Source organism: Papaver somniferum, chromosome 2, assembly GCF_003573695.1.
Source record: "Papaver somniferum cultivar HN1 chromosome 2, ASM357369v1, whole genome shotgun sequence".
Taxonomy (NCBI): Eukaryota; Viridiplantae; Streptophyta; class Magnoliopsida; order Ranunculales; family Papaveraceae; genus Papaver; species Papaver somniferum.
In genome coordinates this window covers 216,254,384-216,274,614 of record NC_039359.1, presented here as the reverse complement: position 1 = coordinate 216,274,614, position 20,231 = coordinate 216,254,384, and the positions used below count along the sequence as shown (strand labels likewise).

The window sequence follows — 20,231 nt, the reverse complement described above, 5'->3', positions numbered from 1 at the left end:
TGTTAAAGATTTAGTCAAAATTTGTAATTTATCCAATAAATTCATCCCAAGCTATCTTTCATGTTGATGCTGCACTGTCTAGTGCTAACCCTGAATTCAAATTTACCTCAAACAATATGGTTTGTTCAGTCTTTAGATGGCATGATCAAATCTGGAGGACTACCACCTATCACCAGTATGATTTCCATATTGAAATTTATGTGGTACCTTATCAATTATGGTCCTTAGAAGTCAACCATTCTCTAGGGAATGCATGTGGTGATGTTTTGCTGGTTGACCCAGCAACACTAAATCTTCAAAATCTAAAAGCTATTCGATTGAAAGTCAGAAATCAGAGGGGTGTCAATTCCATCCCAAGGGTCATCAAAATATTTTCTGGAAAACGGATGTTTATTGCTCACGTTGCAGTTATGGGAATGCATTCTTCACGGGAACAGAATATAGTCATCTTACCTTCTGCAAGTTTGAATCAATCAGATTCAAAAGAGAAAACTTCTTCAGTGGCGGATATTATGGAGATTAGTCGACGGAAAAAAAGGAAATATTTACCAAGTTATAGGGAAATAACGGATACGAATATTATTGCAACTAAACAAGCGCCTATTACCGAATCTTCATCGATGGTAAATAATATTCCCATATCTGGTAAGTCTTTAATGACTGATTCTACAAGATATCATCAAGTCTCAAGAAAACCCGATCATCATGGGAGTAGAGTAACGCGCAAGGAAAAACGCACTAAATAAAAACAAATTTGGAGGAAAGTTTCTGATGTACCTTCTGATGTGGCGTCGTCTTTTGATGTGGATGTTGACATGGACATTGATGTATCATCACAATTGCCACCAATACCTTCTTTCAAAGTATCCATAGAAACTGCCGCAGATCCAGTCTATGATATACCCACATCCATGGAAAAAATGGATTCGTCTGTTGCTATCATAACTTCACAACCTCTAGTACCAAACCCTAGCTCTACTTTTATTCCCAGTCCTACACCCACAATCCAAACAGCCCACAATCCCGAAATCTACAACTCTTACCCACAAATCCATGTGAGAAGACCAACAACAGTCATCAAATTCTTGAATAATTCGATAGAGTTCATGCACCCTTACAGATTTGTTGTCCCTAACTGGATAACTAGAGAAGTACAACGTCTGTTTCATCTTGGAGTACATATGGGAATAGGTTTTAATTCTATGCCAAATCATTATAACAAATTCTTATTCAATATGATTTCAACCTCTGGTCCAATTATGAAACCTATTCCTATCTTACCGACAAAGTCTTTACTTGAAGAAGACTTTGCTGTCCAAACAACAATCCAGATTACAGGAGTAAAGGATGTTTCTACGCATGAGCTTAAGCTAAGAAGTCCTCCAATGTTGTTATTAGAAGACTCTTTTATGGCCTCCATATGAAGAGGATTCATCTGAAAAATTCATCAACAAACACACCCTCATTCCCTCCAGGTTTTGAGCCGATATCAGGTGAGACATCAGATGATTGCTCTTCTATAGACCAAGATACTACAGAATCACAACAATTGGTACCAAAGAAGTTAAAAACAGAGTGTAAAAGACTAGGAGTCACGGTGGTTGACATTATCTCACCTGTTACTAAGAGAGTTGTTAAAAAAAGGGGTCAATTCAGTTCTTTATGAATCTCTCAATCCTAAGATGGAACGTGAGAGGCCTTAACTCTCCCATTAGAAGAACTATCATCCACAAGATGATACAGCTTTTCAAATATCCGATCATCATGTTACAAGAAACCAAGATGATGCAGTATACTAAATTCGATATAAAGCAAATCTGTGGTTATTCTAATGTGGGATGGACCTTTCAACAATCTGTTGGCAGTTCAGGAGGTATGTTAATCACATGGGATAAAGATTTTGTCGAGATAAATGATTCACTTGTGGGAGATTTTTACCCTGTCTATCTCCTGCACAAACAAAGCGGATAACTTCAAGTGGATGTTGACAAACGTTTACGGTCCAAATAATCCAGTGGAGAGGACTGAATTCTGGGAGGAATTAGACAATGCTTGTAGATTATGGGATTTACCTTGGTGCATTGGGGGGTATTTCAACACTATCAAAAAGTGTGATGAAAAAAGAATTGCACCAGGATTACAACAAGCATGACTCAGTTCAATATTTTCATTGATCAACATGATATAATTGACCTCCCTCTTAAGGGTGCAAGATACACTTGGTCAAATGGACAAGCAAACCCTGTGATGTGCAGACTTGATAGATTTCTCATCTCCCCTTCATTTGAAACCCATTTCCCTTTCATCTCTCAACTAGCCAAAGCCAGACCTACTTCTGATCATATTCCTATTCTTCTTGATATTTCTGATCCTAGTTGGGTCCCTAGTCCTTTCAGATTTGAAGTAATGTGGTTTTTGGAGATAGGTTTCTTACAATTGCTAGAAAATTGGTGGTTGTCTTTTGATTTTGCAGGTTCTCCAAGTTATGCACTCTGGATGAAACTTAGAGCTTTAAAAGTGGAGATAAGACGATGGAACAAGGAAGTTTTCAAGCACACAAACACCAGACTTAGTGATATCTTGTCGGAAATACAATCTCTTGATAGTATTGCTGAAGAAAACATTCTATCTGAGGAGGAAATCAACAATTTTCTATCCTGGAAGACTGAATTCGAAAAAACAATACACATGGATGAGGTCTCTTGGAAGATTAAATCAAAAACTCAGTGGCTGCAAGAAGGTGATATAAACACTCATTTTTTTATGAGGAAGGCTTCAGCAAGAAGGAGACACAATAGAATCAAACAGCTTTACATCAATGGTATGTTGGTGGATGACAAGCAGATTCTCCAGGAACATATTGTGGAGTACTACAGCACTTTATTCACTGAAGAAGAGGTAATTAGACCTGATCTTGAAAATATTACTTTTGATAAAATAAATTCCCAGGAAAGTGATATTTTAGAAGCTGACCTCACTGAAGAAGAAGTAATGAATGCTATCCAAGAATTGGGAAATAACAAAGCTCCAGGTCCAGATGGTTTCCCAATCATCTTTTTTAGTAAAGGTTGGAGTTTTCTGAAAGATGATATAATGAATATTGTAAATGAGTTTTGTTCTACATACAAAATTTACAACAAGCACAACTCCACATTTATCACTTTGGTTCCAAAGAAAGACTACATCGAGAAAATCCAGGATTGCAGGCCTATTTGTCTCTTAACTAGTGTTTACAAAATTATCGCAAAGACTCAAGCTGGTAATGGATAAACTTATCTCCCCGGTTCAATGTGCTTATATAGAAGGAAGACAAATCATAGATGGTACTTTGATCGCCAATGAGCTTGTGGATTCTAGACTACGTCCTGGCAAAGCAGGGATAATTTGTAAAATTGATCTAGAAAAAGCTTTTGACAGGATAAATTGGAAATATCTGGAGTTCATCCTTCATCAAATGGGTTTTGGTAGAAAACTGTGTAAATGGCTGAAGTTTTGTTATTCTACATCAACTTTTTCATTGCTAATCAATGGTTCTTCTTTTGGCTACTTCACTAGTTCGAGGGGTGTAAGACAAGGTTGTCCAGTTTCTCCTCTCCTCTTCAATATTTCCATGGAAGGTTTCCCAAGATACATGGACAGATCCTCACAACTGAGCCTCTTCAGTGGCTTCTCAGTGACTTCTTCAAGTATTATCGTAAATCATTTGCATTTTGCTGATGACACTATCTTCTTCGTAGATAATAGCAAACAGGAACTTCATAATCTTTTTTCGGCTCTCAAGTGTTTTGAATATATTGGAGGTCTCAAGGTTAATACTTCAAAAACTAGACTCATTGCAATTGGTGATGTGCCTGAGTTATCTGTTTGGGCTTCGGAATTTGGCTGCGCTACTGATAACCTTCCTTTCTTATATCTTGGAATGTCTCTTGGAGATAAGGCAACTTCCAAACATATATGGGACCCCATAATTGAAAAATTTGAGGAGAGACTATCAACTTGGAGGCAGATTTCAATTTCTAAAGGAGGTAAGCTAGCCCTTCTTAAATGCATCCTTAGTTCTCTGCCTATTTACTATTTTTCTCTTTTCAAAGCTTATGTTTCTGTTATTAAAATTTTAGAGCATAAAATGAGAAATTTTTTATGGGATCATGGTGCTCATTCAAAAGTTTCACATCTAATAAATTGGAACTTAGTATGTGTTGTTAAAGAGAAAGGGGGTCTGGGTGTCTGTAATTTGAGATTGATGAATTTGGCAATGCTTGCTAAATGGTGTTGGAGGTTTGGTAAAGAGAAAAACAGGTTATGGTATAAGACTATCCGTGACAAGTATGGTGATACGTTCTCCTGCTGGGTACCTAAAAAGGTTAATTCTTCTCATGGAGTTTTTTGTTGGAAAACAATCGCGGAGACTCCTAATCTGGTAAGCCTTAACTCAGTGCTTAGTATTCACTCAGGAAAGGATATTTCATTCTGGAATGATGTTTGGTGTGGCGACATATCGTTGGCTGCTATGTTCCCGTCTCTTTTTAAGATTTCTGACAACAAGAACATTAAGCTCGCAGAGGTGATCTCCTCGGAAAGGAACTAGTGTTTTAATTTTAAACGCAATTTAACAGAATCAGAGGTAAATCTCTTTGCCGACCTGATGCTTAGGATTGGTGATGAACCGCCAGTCTTAGATGCCTTACAAGATAATAGGAGATGGATCCTTGATAACTCAGGTTTATTTAGCGTCAAAACCCTTTATGCTAAATTGATGGAAGACTCTGGTATCGCAGATTTTCCTTATCAGTTTATTTGGAAGGAGTCAATCCCACCTAAGATTAACTTTCTAGTTTGGTGTATTGTGCATGAGAAGCTGAACACAATTGATATACTACAAGCTAAAGGGGTAGACTTTAATAACTCGTGTATCCTATGTGGTGATGATACGGAGTCGCATGATCATATTTTTCTCCACTGTAAAATTGCGCATAAACTTTGGTCTGCAACAATTCCAAGTAGCTTATGGTCCTGGGTACTTCCAAGAAGTTTTAGTATGTTAGCAATTGGTTGGCATCATACAATTTTTTCAAATACAGGAAATTACGTTTGGAGCCTAATACCATCTGCAGTTGTTTTTACTCTCTGGACGGAAAGAAATAGACGTACTTTTGAGCAAAATCATGTTTGCAAAACGGATTTAGACTTGGAGGTGGAAGTTAAATCTTTAATACTCTCTTGGGAAAATGCAGCTGGTAGAAGACTTCATATCAATTATGCTTTCTCTGTGATGGCTAATTGGGAAACCTTGTTTGTGTAATCTTGCTGCTTTCTTTTTCCTTTTCCGTTATCTACTTCTTGTAGAACCTTGTACATTCTTTTTCTTGAATAAATTTTCTCTTCTGATAAAAAAAAAAAGAAAAAATTCTTGAGTTCAGCATTATTACACTGTGGAGTTGAGCTTGTAGCACAAGGCTGTTTGGATGAGTGTAGTCTAAGAGTCTAAAGACTCTAAACACATTCTAGTGAACGTTGCTTCAAATTTCCACACAAGGAAGGCATGTTTAAAGATAGAGACGAATCGGGACGAAAATGAATTGGATTTCAGATGAAGGCATATTTTTTTTGATCCTCGATCTTGTGACTATGTAGTTACCATGTTCTTCTGTTTTACTGGATGATTCCTGAAGTTGCCGATATTACAAATAAACACAAAGGCCAGCTGTTTGGATGAGTATGGTTTAACCTTATCTTTTCACATGGTCCAGGAAAAATCTAAAAAAAAACAACAAGTCGGGTATTCCCTGGTTGGTGTTGAAACTCTTAGATTTTTACCAGCTGGTGGATGAAAGAGAGCCATGACTTTGTTAGCCTATTACAATATGGATACAGATATCCCAAGATAAGTTACCGTTTGATTTTCCCTGGGCTGGTGTTAAATTCTTTTGATTTTTATAAACTTGTGGATGGATAAGTTACCGTTTGATTTTACCTGGCTGGTGTTAAATTCTTTTGATTTTCATAAACTTGTGGATGGAAGGGTATCTACTGTTCAACTGTTGACCAGAGCCATGGAAGTATCTTAGCCAATCACGGTATGGATACAGATATCCCAAGATAAGTTACCGTTTGATGTTAACTCTATTAATACAACCCAACATCAACAGCCTCAACACACAAACTCATCAAACTTTCATTCATCTCATTTCACTTCTTTCCATCAAATCATTTAATGGCTGCTTCAACGATGGCTCTCTCTTCTCCTTCTCTTGCTGGAAAGGCAGTGAAGCTAACTCCATCCATTCCAGAAGGTGAAGGAAGAATTACCATGCTCTTCCAGAAAAAGACACCGGCAAAAGCAGCTAAATCATCCAAACCCGCAGTTTCATCTAACAGTCCATGGTATGGTCCTGACAGAGTTAAGTACTTGGGACCTTTTTCCGGTGAGTCTCCATCATATCTCAACGGTGAATTCCCTGGTGATTACGGTTGGGACACTGCTGGGCTTTCTGCCGATCCGGAAACTTTTGCTAAGAACCGTGAGCTTGAAGTGATTCACTGTAGATGGGCAATGCTTGGAGCTCTAGGATGCATCTTTCCTGAATTGCTCTCACGCAATGGTGTTAAATTCGGTGAAGCCGTTTGGTTCAAAGCCGGAGCACAAATTTTCAGTGAGGGAGGATTGGACTACTTGGGTAACTCAAGCTTAGTACATGCTCAAAGCATTTTAGCTATTTGGGCTACACAAGTTATCTTGATGGGTGCAGTGGAGGGTTACCGTGTTGCTGGCGGACCACTTGGGGAGATTGTCGACCCACTTTACCCCGGTGGAAGTTTCGACCCTCTTGGACTTGCTGATGACCCAGAGGCTTTCGCTGAGTTGAAGGTGAAGGAGATAAAGAATGGAAGATTGGCAATGTTTTCCATGTTCGGATACTTCGTCCAAGCCATTGTGACCGGTAAAGGTCCTCTAGAAAACTTGGCTGATCATCTTGCTGATCCTGTTAGCAACAACGCATGGGCTTTCGCCACAAACTTTGCCCCCGGAAAATGAGTTTCAAGGCTATTGTCGATTCATTAATGAGGTGGTAAAATTTCTACCAGGCAGTTTTTTATGTTTTAGTGATGTAAATAAACATTCTTGAGAGTACACCTTTTAAATTATGCGGTTATTTCCGTAATTTGATTTCATTTTTAACCAATGAATTTAATATCGAGCAATAAGGTTTCATGATTCAATTTGCATTTAGAATTTAACTACAATTTATAACTCGATACTGCGATGAGTTGCTAAAATATTTGAACCCTGAATTTCATTTTTTTTCGATGTGTTAAGAGAGAATGAACACAAGCTCAGAAGAAAAGAAGAGAATTGATTTTTCGTGCCCTGAACTAATCTTTGTTTGACTTCTAGTGTCTTGTAGTTTCATTTTTGTGAGGTTCCGACTCTAATCCTTTGGCGACCAATATTTGGATACCAAATCGAATGTCAAATCACACCATGAAGCTGTTGGCGACATGTAACTAACAATCAAACTTCATTAAGGTCTTAAAAACCTTGTAAATGGTAACAGTGACCTGAATTCGAAATTTTGTATGATTGTTGACGAAATAAAATTTAAACTTAGTGACTATAATGAGAAAACTAAAATGGGAGACACAAGCCAGTGCAACAAGGTTTTTTCTCTCTCTTTGACTCTGACCGTTGTTGTTGTTGACCAACTTAGGGTTAGGACTTCTTCTCTTGTGAACCCCTCTTTTGGATCTTCAATCCAGTGGCGGAACCAGCCATTCATGTAGAGGGGGTTAAAAAAAATCTATAAATATAATGAAGTTTAGTGGGCTGAATACTAAATAATGGTGAGCTAAATCCTAAATATATGATAAAACTAAGGGTGAAAATGTGATTATTTTAATTTTAGGGGGATTGGAGCCAGGGTTAGTCAATCCTTGGCTCCGCTTCTGATTTCATCTTCTTTGCCGCCTCCTAACTGTTTCTTCTTCAACCTTATCTTCTCTTATTCATCTGATTATTCTCAACTTTTTCTTCACTTATTTTTCTTGTCTTCTAGCTTCTTCCTCTGATATTTCTCCTGAATGTTTTGTCCTCACTAATTATTGATTTTGGTTGGTGAACATTTATCTGTTTATTCCTTTTGCATTTAGTTCTTTCTTTTATGTTAGATATTTTTATTTGTCTCCTCATGAACTAACTCCTTTGTATCTGAGCGTTAAGATATAGGGTCACTATGGGAAAAACAGTGATCAACTACTCCCGAAAAGAGTTGTCGTACGTCTACGACGACGTTTATCGATAAGTTGCATGGGGGGTTGTAGAAAGTCCTCAAATCTTTACAATACTTCAGTTAGAGTCGTAATCACCTCAAATTTTGTACGATGTTTGCTTCAGTTGTGAATGTATTTCGAAATTTCCTCTTAATGCCTAACACAACTCATACATGGGTTGTAAAAATAACTCCTACACTACACTTGTTGGGGTTGTAGAAAATTTGTTGACAACTATGGTCAGAGTTGTATGTTAATTCTTTGGCAACTTTGTTTGTGTTGTAAGTCAATTTGTTGACAACTATGGTTTGGGTTGTTTGTCATTTCTTTGATGACTTTTTCTAGCAGTTGTGGTTATTTTTCATTTGTGAAAAAAAAAATTTAATTGGTCACAGCATTCAAAATATACCAGCATTCATTCAAATGTAAACCATCAAAATGTGATAGCATTCAAACACTTCGACCAGTCTAAGATCTCAACAGTCATCGAATCTTAAGATTTTATATAAACAAGAGTAAACTCTGATAGTAACACCATTCTTGGTTCTGCTACATCTATTAAAATTGCTTTTGGAAATTCCGTAAACTTCTATACAAAGACCTAAGTTTGTTTATTATCTAAAGTTAATTGAGTCTCAACATACAGAATATGTGGTATCCCTTCTCGCTTTTTCAGCCTCTTTCTCACTCTCTTTCCAGCTCTCATACGCTTGATTATCTGTAGGAAGTTCATGTCTGCAAACTGGGCATGAGTTATGTTTTTCCTGTTGCCATTACATAAAAGTAGATTTTAGATTCTGGTAAACCACCTAAGTACAAAATTTACAAGAGGATCAATTAAAGTTTATAATGTGATTTAAGGGGACTAATAACCAGCCATGGCATCAAACAGAGAGGGTGAAACAAGTGCTTGCAAGGCAATTCCTGCATTTTGTCATTTATAACCAAGTTCTCGCTGCAAACAGCACATTCTATACCAAAGCCCAACCTCGTTAAGGTTTCCTCTGTTACGGTGATTGTTGGAAGGTTTGCGACCACTTACTTGCTGGAGGCGCTCTCAGAGGACGAGAACCAAGACTCTACATCATAAAACAAAATAACAATTTTACATAAGAAGCCTCCTAATAATTCAGCACAACTTAGCCTCCCAAGGGACTTAGATCATTGACAGTTTCTCTTTTGCACACTTCGTATCCATATCTATGAAACACAAAATGAAGAAACAATGCAACAAGAGAGAAACAATACCTGCAGTGAAGCTTCTACAGCTTGACAAAGTTCTTGCAAGCGAGGGAATCCTTCTGCGGTACAAAGGAACTTATCCATTAACTGAGGAGAACATATACCTTATTTATAACAAGCTTCGTTTCCTAGATACTAAAAATAATAACAAGCTACCACTGTGAGCAAAATAACACACAAAGCAACATCACCATGTCTTATTCAGTTTCTTGGTTCAACCGCAGAAACAATTACCGGCTCTCTTTACCTGCAGCAACAACCAACATCACAGTTACCAGTTCAGGTCCACCCGTCTATGTGCCTTCCATCATTACAAATTTGAAAGAAATCTAAAGAGGTCAAACTTAAACTAAATAGAGTAGAGACATACAAAAAGAGACAAGCGAACAAGCAAAATCTTAATCTAGTGACTCGATACACTAGGAAAACTTTAGTAAATTATTATGTGGTGGACTAAAACAATAACCAAGCCTATACACTCTGAGAATGAAGGCAATATGTACCCCTCCTAATTGCTAAAAAAGAATAGTTACAGAACGAAATAATCTTAACCATAGTTGACTAATGGAAAATGCAAGCAAGGCTTTATGTTGTTAATTCATGACATTTTTAAACAAAAACTAAAGCTAGACTAATTAAATATAACATTTCACCAAGAGAATATCGATCTACCATACTTGATTACCACGTAAAGCTAAGCATTCTTGCTCCTGCATAGAAGAGAATTAAGCAAACACATTCACATAGACATGTGAACATGATATTCTTTAACCACAACCTCATCAAATGAAGGTTTTCAGTAGCAGTGTACTTCACAAACACAAAAGAAACAAATGAAGACATTCCAGTACCACTAACACCAACTTGAACTGCTTGTATCTGCTCAGCCATCACCAACAGCTACAATCTTTGATTCAGTCCATACAAGTTTCAGAGCATACACCATTGCAGACTCAAACACCACCAGGACCATCATAATATTCTAATTCAAACCCTAGTTCTTCAGAGTTTCCACAGCACCATCTGTCACCTTCACCAGAACAATCAAACCCATTTTATCTTCAATCCCACACGGATGAGTTGAACGCATCTTATATTCAATCAAACTGAAATGGATCTTCTCGAATTTCACTTTTTTCATGTTAGAACTTCTATCTGCAAGACACACAAATCACAATATTTAAAACCCTAAAATCTAATTGATCAAAAAATAAGTAAAAAAAAAACATTGATTATAAACAAATTGAACTTCTAATAACTCTTACATCATCATCATCATCATCAGAAAACCTCTAAATCACAAAAAAAAAAAAAAAAAATCAAATCAGAATCAAACCTAAAAATACCAAAATCAAATCAGAATCGAACCATTTAAATTAAAACTAGATGTAAAGAGATGGAAATAATGATAAAATAAACCATCAATTTTACCTCGTTGCTGGTGAATCACAACTTCTGACTGTGAAGAAGAAGAAGGTGGTGGTGGTTTCTCGAGGTGATGAAGGTTGGGATGATGTGGTGGTGGTGTTTAGGTTTTAGATGAACTTTTGAGGTCTGGGTTCATCTTTATTTCTCCGGTTCATGATGATGAAGATTGACCTGAAGAGATTTGATGGGGAAAATAAAAAATACGAAACCATATATCTACAAAATCAACGGCTGCTTTGAGATTCAGAAACATCATTTAAAGTTTTTGTACAGAGAGATCAATTAATCTGCGACATCAATAAGTTTTTTGTAGTGATATACACTACAAATTAGTACAGAGATAACTCAAATCTCTAAGGATAGAGATTTAGAATGGGTAGAGAAGAAGTTTGAAAGAGAAAACCAATTTTAGATTAATAATTCTGCATAGGACAAGAAGAGACCAATCCACAAGGTTTATACCCACTCCCTCACAAGTACAGAACGTGTGAGTAGCACGAGGGTAGTTAGCTAAGCTGAAATACAAAACGAGAATAAAAGAACAAGTAGCGGCTTAAACTGGGGTGCCCTTAACAGCTGGGTGCCCCTTAAAAAAGGTAGCCTATAATCTTCCCATCCTAGGATTGTCATTTTATGACAAAGGCTCTCCCTTTTTTAGATTCTTGTCCTTAAGAATCACCTTTGGAAACTGCCCCTCTATAGATTGCTTGTCCTCCCAAGTAGCTTCAGAATTTTCAATTCCTTCCCACTGAATCAATGCTTGCTTGACTGAGCAGTTATTCTTCTTGATAAATCTTGAATCCAGTACTTGTAAGGGTCTTACCTTTATCTCTCCTCCTTTAGATAGCTGAGGTAGATTTGTTTGTGGCAATGTTCCCTTCCCTAGCTTGGGTTTCAGCTGTGATACATGGAAGGTTGGGTGGATTTTGGAATCAGCTGGTAACTTCAGTTTGTAGGCCACTTGCCCCACTTTTACTTCAATCTGCCCAAAGAATTTAGCTGATGGCTTCAAATTCCTTCTCAGTTGGACTGAAGTCTGTCTATATGGTTGTAACCTTAAGTATACCTAGTCTCCCACTTCAAATGACCTCTCTGTCCTTTTCTTATCAGCTTGCCTTTTGATTATATGTTGAGATTGTTCTAAAGCTCCCTTCAGTAGCTGTTTCATGGATTGTCTCTGCTCTATGTAGTCATCTACATCAGGATGAACCCCTTGTGTTGTTGAACATATCCCAAACTGTGGTGGTGCATGTCCATACAAGGCTTCAAATGGTGTGAGCTTTAAGATTGTATGAAAACTGGTGTTGTACCATGGTGTTTGAATGCAGTGTCAATAAATACCTTTTTCACTGAAGCTGTAGTATAGGGGTGGCTCAAGGGAATGAAATGGATGAACTTGGTGGTCTGTCCACCACTACCAATATAACCTCCCTGCCTTCAGATTTTGGGATACCAGAGATGAAGTCAATACTTATATGCTCCCATGCTTGCTCAGGTATGGGCAGTGGCTGAAGTAGGCATGCTGGGATGGTGTTAAAACCTTTATGATGTTGGCACACATCACAAGCTTCGACAAAAGTCTTGATATCATTGTGCATTCCTACCCAGAAAAAGTACAACTTGTCCCTTTGATATGTGGCTTGTGCTCCTGAATGCCCTCCAATGGGTAAAGAATGAGTGGAGAGAATGGCTTTCTGCCTTAATCCTCCATGTTCTCCAATATAGATTCTTCATTTGTACCTCAACACCCCTTGCTGATAAGCATAACCTTCCAGTGCTCCTTCTTGTACATTTAACTTGGGAATTAACTCTTCTGCAAGAGTATCTTCTTTATAGCTTTCATAAATTTCAGTGAACCACTCAGGTTGTAGTTGAATTAAACTCCGGCATGAAGGTTGCTCTCCAAGGTGGACTCTAGATAAGGCATCTTCTACTTGGTTCTCAGACCCCTTCTTGTACTTCAATTAATAATCATACCCCAATAGTTTGGATAACCATTTTTGTTGTAGTAGTGAATGAATCCTCTGCTCCATGAAGTATTTGATACTCTGGTGGTCTGTGAAGATTGTGAATTTGTTACCAAGCAGGTAATATCTCCATTTAGTTACAACCATCATCACTGCCATCAGTTCCTTTTCATAGGTGGACATGGCCAAGAATCTTGGTACCATTCCATTGCTGAAGTATGCTATGGGTATTCCCTCTTGCATCAATACTGCTCCAACTCCAGTTTCACAAGCATCATTTGAGATCTCAAAAGGTTTGTTGAAGTCTGGTAACACTAGGACTGGTATGGAGGAGACAGCCTTCTTCAATTTTTCAAAGGCAACTTGAGCTGATTTGTCCCAATGGAAGCTATTTTTTTAAAAAGATCTGTTAATGGATTTGCAATGAGGCCATAATTCTTGACAAACCTTTTATAATACCCTGTTAGACCCAGGAATCCTCTCAAGTCTTTGATGGTTGTAGGAGTGGGCCATCTTGTCATGCAGTCTACCTTGAGGGAGTCAGCAGCTACTCCCTCACCAGAGATTATATGCCCTAAATATTCCAGCTTATCTTGGCCAAATGAACACTTGCTGAGCTTTGCAAATAGCTGGTTCCTTTGGAGTGTCTCTAGAGTAAGCTGGAGATGCTTCATATGTGACTCCATATCTGGGTTGTAGACTAGTACATCATCAAAGAACACTAGTATGAATTTCCTCAGATAAGGCTTAAACACCCCATTCATTAATGCTTGGAAGCTAGCTTGGGAATTAGTCAATCCAAAAGGCATAACTAAAAATTCATAATGTCTTTGATGTGTCTTGAAGGCAGTCTTTTGAGTATCTTCAGGAGATACCCTGATCTGGTGGTACCCTGCTCTCAAATTAATCTTTGAAAAAATAAAGGACCCTTTGAGTTCATCCGATAACTCCTCAATTACTGGAATTGGGTACTTATCTTTAACAGTAATCTCATTGACCTTCCTGTACTCAACACAAAACCTCCAACTTCCATGTTTCTTTTTAACCAATAGAATGGGGGAGGAGAATGGATTATGACTAGGCTTTATTATCCCTGACTTGAGCATATCCTCCATTAATTTCTCTACTACTTCCTTCTGCACATATGGAATCCTATAGGGTCTTTGGTTAGGTGGAGTTGTATTTGGTTGTAAGGGTATATGATGGTCATGAGATCTTTTAGGTGGAAATGAAGTGGGATCATTGAATAGGGAAGAACACTTGGTGAGGATTGGTTATAGAACTTTTGGCATTTGAGGGTGAGGCTCTATGGCTGTGATGGAAAACAAATGTCCTGCCATTCTATTTTTATTCTTCTTGAGGTACTTCTGACAAGCTCCTACTGACATGGAAGAAATTCTGACTTCCTCTGTAATCCCTTTAAGCTCAATTTTCTTACCTCCTTGGATGAAGGATATTGTCATCTTTTTAAAATGAAACTTCAGAGGGCTTATATTCTCCATCCAGTATACTCCTAACACCATGTCACACCCCCCCCCCCCCCCCCCCAAGTCTAACACTCTGACATCAAAGGAAAAGTTATGCCCCTGCATTTTTCAGCTAAACTGAGGACATTTAGCATCACTTATAACCTTGTTACCATCTTCCACAGCTACTTGCAAAGCAGCAGTGGGATCTATCATTGCACCACTGAGTCTGTCCATTTCTGGATCAATAAATTTGTGGGTGCTACCACTGTCAATTAATACAGTGAAGGACCTTCTATTCTTAGTGATTCCTTGAATTTTAATAGTGTTGTGAGAGATATTACCATATAGGGAATGTATTGAAAACTCCACTTCTTCTTCTAGTTCTTGGATGACTGGTGAACTACCAGGTGACTCCTCTTCAGAAGTAGCTAGCTCCTCTTCTTCACCTACTAACATGTACAGCTGTTGTTTAACACACTTGTGACCCATATCATACCTTTCATCACAATTATAACATAATCCTTTTTCCCTTCTTGCCCTCATCTGAGCATAAGTTAATTTCTTGATGGGAGGTATTTTAAGGCTTGCTCCGCTGGTAGGGGATGGTGAATTGGACTTAGGTGGAGTCACAAAGCTTTTAGAACTACTACTTCCCATTGAGAGTGGAGGGAGTCTTGAAACAAATTTGGCCTTCCTAGATGCCTTCTCCATCACAGCCTCTTGCATTCTATCTAAGTACATGACCTGATTGAGTGTTGAGGGTGAATGCATTTGTAGCCATTCTGATTTTCTCCTTGAGACCACTAACAAAGCTAGAAGTAAAGTAAGCTTCATTCAAGTATTTATGCTTATCAATCATTAATTCCTTGAGCTCTTCAAATAGCTCTTGATGTACTCTAATACTGTGCCTTCTTGACAAAGATTATTGAATTCCCCTACCACATCATCATGTCTTAGTTCTTGAAATCGAAAATTGATGTCACTGCAAAACTCCTCTCATAGGATTATATATTTTCCCACCTGATAGTCTTGATACCACACATCCGCTTTACCCTCTAAATGCAAGGAAGCAACCATGACTTTATGTTCCTCATCCATCACATGTAATTGAAAAAATTTATTACACTTACGAATCCAAGATCTAGGGTTACTCCCATCAAACTTTGGAAAATCTAATTTAGGTTTATGGGTATTTGAAAATTGGTGAGTTAGAATCCTTCGGTTACCTTCTTCACCTGGTTGGGGTTGATGAATGAAGGGATTCTCAAACAATCCATCTCCTGTTTTTGTTCGATTGAGAATCCTTTCTTCCAGAGATGCCATCTTAGTGTCTAACAGGCTTCCTAAACCTGCTAACAAAGCTGGAGAGACTGTATTCTGAGCCTCATCGATTATCTTGTTGATTTCCTTAAAACCCTCATTCTGATTGTTAGAAAGTTCATGAATACGCTTGTTCAAAGCGTCAAAATCTTTCTGAGACACCATAATCACACAGGAACACTCGGATCGAGTGCTCTGATACCAATTGTAGTGATCTACACTCCAAATTAGTACAAAGACAACTCAAATCTCTAAGGATGGAGATTTATAATGGGTAGAGAAGAAGTTTGAAAGAGAAAAGCAATTTTTAGATTAATAATTCTGCATAAGACAAGAAGAGACCAATCCACAAGGTTTATACCCACTCCCTCACAAGGACAGAACGTGTGAGTAGCACGAGTCTAGTTAGCTAAGATGAAATACAAAACGAGAATAAAAGAACAAGAAGCGGCTTAAACTGGGGTTCCCTTAACAGTTGGGTGCCCCTTAACAAAGGTAGCCTATAACCTTCCCATCATAAGATTGTCATTTTATGACATTTTTTCACTGAGAGAGTGAGATTGAGAAGGTATTCAATGGTGGTGGTTAGGTTAAGGTTTTTTCCTGATGGAGGCGAAAGATTACTGGATCAAATGAGATGAGGAAAGGGAAGTGAAGTGAGAGGGAAAAACAGATATAGTTCGAGTGGTTGAGGAGGGTTTGGACGGACCAGATTACGTTAGATCGACTCATACGGATTGAGAAAATAATATGAAGGTTGAGATTGTATTTGTGATGCTCATACGGATTGAGAAGCATTTGTGTTTCTCTTTGTGCTAATACGAACTCATGTATTCGGTTTATTATCAACCGTTGACATGAAAAAAAAATCCAAAAATAATATTAATAAATTTAGGACATTGTTATCGACATTCTGATATAAAAAATCCAAAAAATGTATAAGAATGAAGCTGATAAATAAGAAGTGAATTCGATAATTGGTGTGTTTCTTTGTGCTTTCTCTTTGTGCTTCGGGTTTAAATTTCGACTATTCACATAGGCCACGAAGTAAGTTCGAAGATCCGGAAGGGTTTCAGAATTCAAACTTAGCATGATACGTCATCGAAATCGATAAATATGAATCCCAGTGTCGATTTGAACTTCAAATGCGGTATAATGGCATACAATCTATGAAGTACGAAGCTCCGGGAGAGTTCTGACTTCAAACTTAGCATTATACATCATCGAAATCGATAAATATGAATCTTAATGTCCATTCGAACTTCGTAAATATAGAGCTCATGTGTCTTTCTAGCTTAAAGTGTGGCTCAACAGCATACGAACCATGAACTCTCAGTGTCTGAAGTGGTTTTTAACTCCAAATTTAGCAGGATATATCATTAAAACTCGTAAATATGGAGCTAATGTGTCACTTCTATCGGGATATTCTTCTAAACCTTAAACATATTCTTTTTTGGAAACATAAGTACTTAACCTGGCCCTGAGTTAACTACTTTAAGCCGGAAACTTCAAAAGAACGATGAATCCATCGATTCATATGTAAGATTCAATCAGAATATTCCACGGAACCTTGAACACATACTTTTTTGGCAACTTCGAGACTTAACCTGGCTCCGAGCTCGAAACCTGGCTCTGACTGGACTACTATAAGTCGGAAACTTTGAAAGAACGAGAATCCAACCATTCATAGGTAAAAATCCTTCAGAATTTTCACAAAAACCTTAAAAAAAAAACTTTTCTGGCGACTTCGAGAAAGAAAGTGTCTCCAAGCTTGACACCTGGCCGGGATAAAGTCGGAAACTTCGTCAGAATGACGAATCTGAGCATCTCCAGGTACGTATTGTAGGGAATATATATAATACTCTTTATACTTCGTATTGTATTCCTTCTAGGTTAAGCTAAAGAAAACTTCGTCAAAACAACTTAGAGAAAGAAATATGACTACGAGATCGAAAGCTTGTGGTGAGTGGACTACCGTAAGTCGGAAACTTCGTCAGAACGACGAATCTGAGCCTCTCCAGGTAAGACTCCGCCGAATATTCCTCGAAACCTTGAAAAACCCTAATTCCGTCGACTTCGAGTAAGAAAGCTTATTATCTTTTGAACTTTATACTTCGTATTGTATTCTCGGGAATATATATTATACTCTTTATTCCTTAATATTGTATTCCTTCTAGGTTAAGCTAAAGAAAACTTCGTCAGAACGACTTCGAGAAAGAAATATGACTCCGAGATCGAAACCTGGGGTGAGTGGACTACCGTAAGTCGGAAATTTCGTCAGAACGACGAATCTGAGCCTCTCCAGGTAAGATTCTTCCGAATATTCTTCGAAACCTTGAAAAACCCTGATTCCGTCAACTTCGAGAAAGAAAGCTTATCCTTTGAACTTTATACTTCGTAAACTAGGTATTCGAACAGTAGATCCGAGACATGAACCTGACACCGAGATCGAAACCTGGCGGTGAGTGGACTACCGTAAGTCGGAAACTTCGCCAGAACGACGAATCTGAGCCACTCCAGGTAAGATTCCGCCGAATATTCCTCGAAACCTTGAAAAACATTAATTCCGTCGACTTCGAGAAAGAAAGCTTATCCTTTGAACTTTATACTTCGTAAACTAGGTATGCGAACAGCAGCTCCGAGACATGAACCTGACTCCGAGATCGAAACCTGGTGGTAAGTGGACTACTATAAGTCGGAAACTTCGTTAGAACGATGATTATGAGCTTCTCCAGGTAAGATTTATTGGTCGTCCTCATAAAGGTGACTCCGAGATCGAAACCTGGCGGTGAGTGGACTACGAGTAAGTCGGAAACTTCGTCAGAACGACGAATCTCTCTGGTTATTCTGCAAGAATATTCCTTGAAACCTTGAAAAACCCTAATTCCGTCGACTTCGAGAAAGAAAGGTGACGAGAGTGGACTACTATTGGTTGGAAACTTCATAAGAACGATGAATTTGGTTATTTATAGGTAAGATTCCATGGAATATTCTCTGAAACCTTAAACAAACCCTTTTTCTGGCGACTTCGAGAAATAAAGTGGCTCCGAGTTCGAATCCTTGCTGGGAGTTGACTACTATAAGTCTGAAACTATGTAAGAACGACGAATCCATCCATTTACAGGTAAGATTCCTTTGGAATATTCTCCGAAACTTTAAACAAACCCTATTCTGGCATATTATATGCATAACCTGGCTCCGAGATCGAAACCTGGCCACGAGTGGACCACTATAAGACGAAAACTTGGTAAGAACGATGAATTTATCCATTTAAGAGTAAGATTCCTTCGGAATATTCCCCGAAACTTTAAACAATTCCTATTCTGGTATATTGCATGCATAACCTGACTTTAAATGTGGTTCAAGGACATACGAACCATGAACGTTCGGTGTACGAAGTAGTTCTCACTCCAAATTTTGTAGGATATATCATAGAAACTCTTAAAGATGAACCATTTATAGGTAAGATTCCATCAGAATATTCTCTAAAACCTTAAACAAACCCCTCTTTTGGATATTTTTACCCAATCTCAAAATGCCTAAATTTCTAGAATTTAGTGGTAGGTGTTAGAGAAAATAATTTTTAGCAGAATCGGAGACCGAAATAATTTTTTAGCAAAATTGAGAAAAATTTAACAGAAGTGAGTTAATATTTGCAGAAGTGAATAAAATTTAGCAGAAGTGAGAAAAATTTTAGCAGAAGTGTTTATACCTCTACAACGACTCTTATTAAATGTTGCGGGAGGGGTTTTTAGAAGGTCTATTTATCTGTTTATTCTTATATATAAAGGTAGATGTAAAATATAATCAAACATGCAAAAGTGGAAGGATGGCTCCCAGACTTGGACAAAACAGGCTCAGGTTCGACTCACCTTAGCCTCATTTTTTTTTCAAAATCAATTTTTCTTATACAACTCTTATAAAAGTTGTGAATTTTGATGACAAAAAGAAAAAACAAAACTATCAATATTGTGAATCTGGAAGGATGGTTGGTGACTTGTGCTAACACATAGTAGGCTTGTGTTCGAATCTTCCCAACAACATTTTTTGAAATGATTTTTTTTTTGTCTTCAACAACTCTTACGAATGTTGTTATACAATTATCCACTACCTTTACGATACGAGTAGTTAAAGTCTAAAGGTGGTCACTTTTCTTTGCAACTCTTTTCACACAAAATGTTGTGGTTTTGATTTTCATCACTACTCTTTGGTCCTCTTTGTCCTAAGAGTTGGACGTTTTTTAACTTTGACAATCATTATTTGATAAATGTAGTAAAACATACCACCTTTCACAACCTTAAAAATACGAGTTGTCAAGTGACAGTTGTAGATAACTGTTTTTCCCGTAGTGGATGGCGCTGTGAGACAAGGGTCTTTTCAAACTGAACATTTTCAGTGGGTTTAATGCTCATTCTGCGGTGCATCAGTGTACTTGTGGTTATTCTTTTTATCCATTAATCTCCTGCAACTTTCGTCCCCCTTATCCATTTCTTCTCCGCCTTTCCAGTCATTCAATACCCATCTTTTCACTATCCTC

The 20,231-nt window shown here is 37.8% G+C and overlaps 1 protein-coding gene across 1 annotated transcript; it reads left to right on the top strand.

Annotated features, from left to right (window-relative positions):
* The first annotated feature begins 6,147 nt into the window (after nucleotides 1-6,147).
* Nucleotides 6,148-7,221, top strand: LOC113350507 (chlorophyll a-b binding protein of LHCII type 1-like). The gene has a single exon (XM_026594660.1). The coding sequence runs from the start codon at nucleotides 6,215-6,217 to the stop codon at nucleotides 7,034-7,036; it is 822 nt and encodes a 273-aa protein (XP_026450445.1). The 5' UTR covers nucleotides 6,148-6,214; the 3' UTR covers nucleotides 7,037-7,221.
* Nucleotides 7,222-20,231: the final 13,010 nt, after the last annotated feature.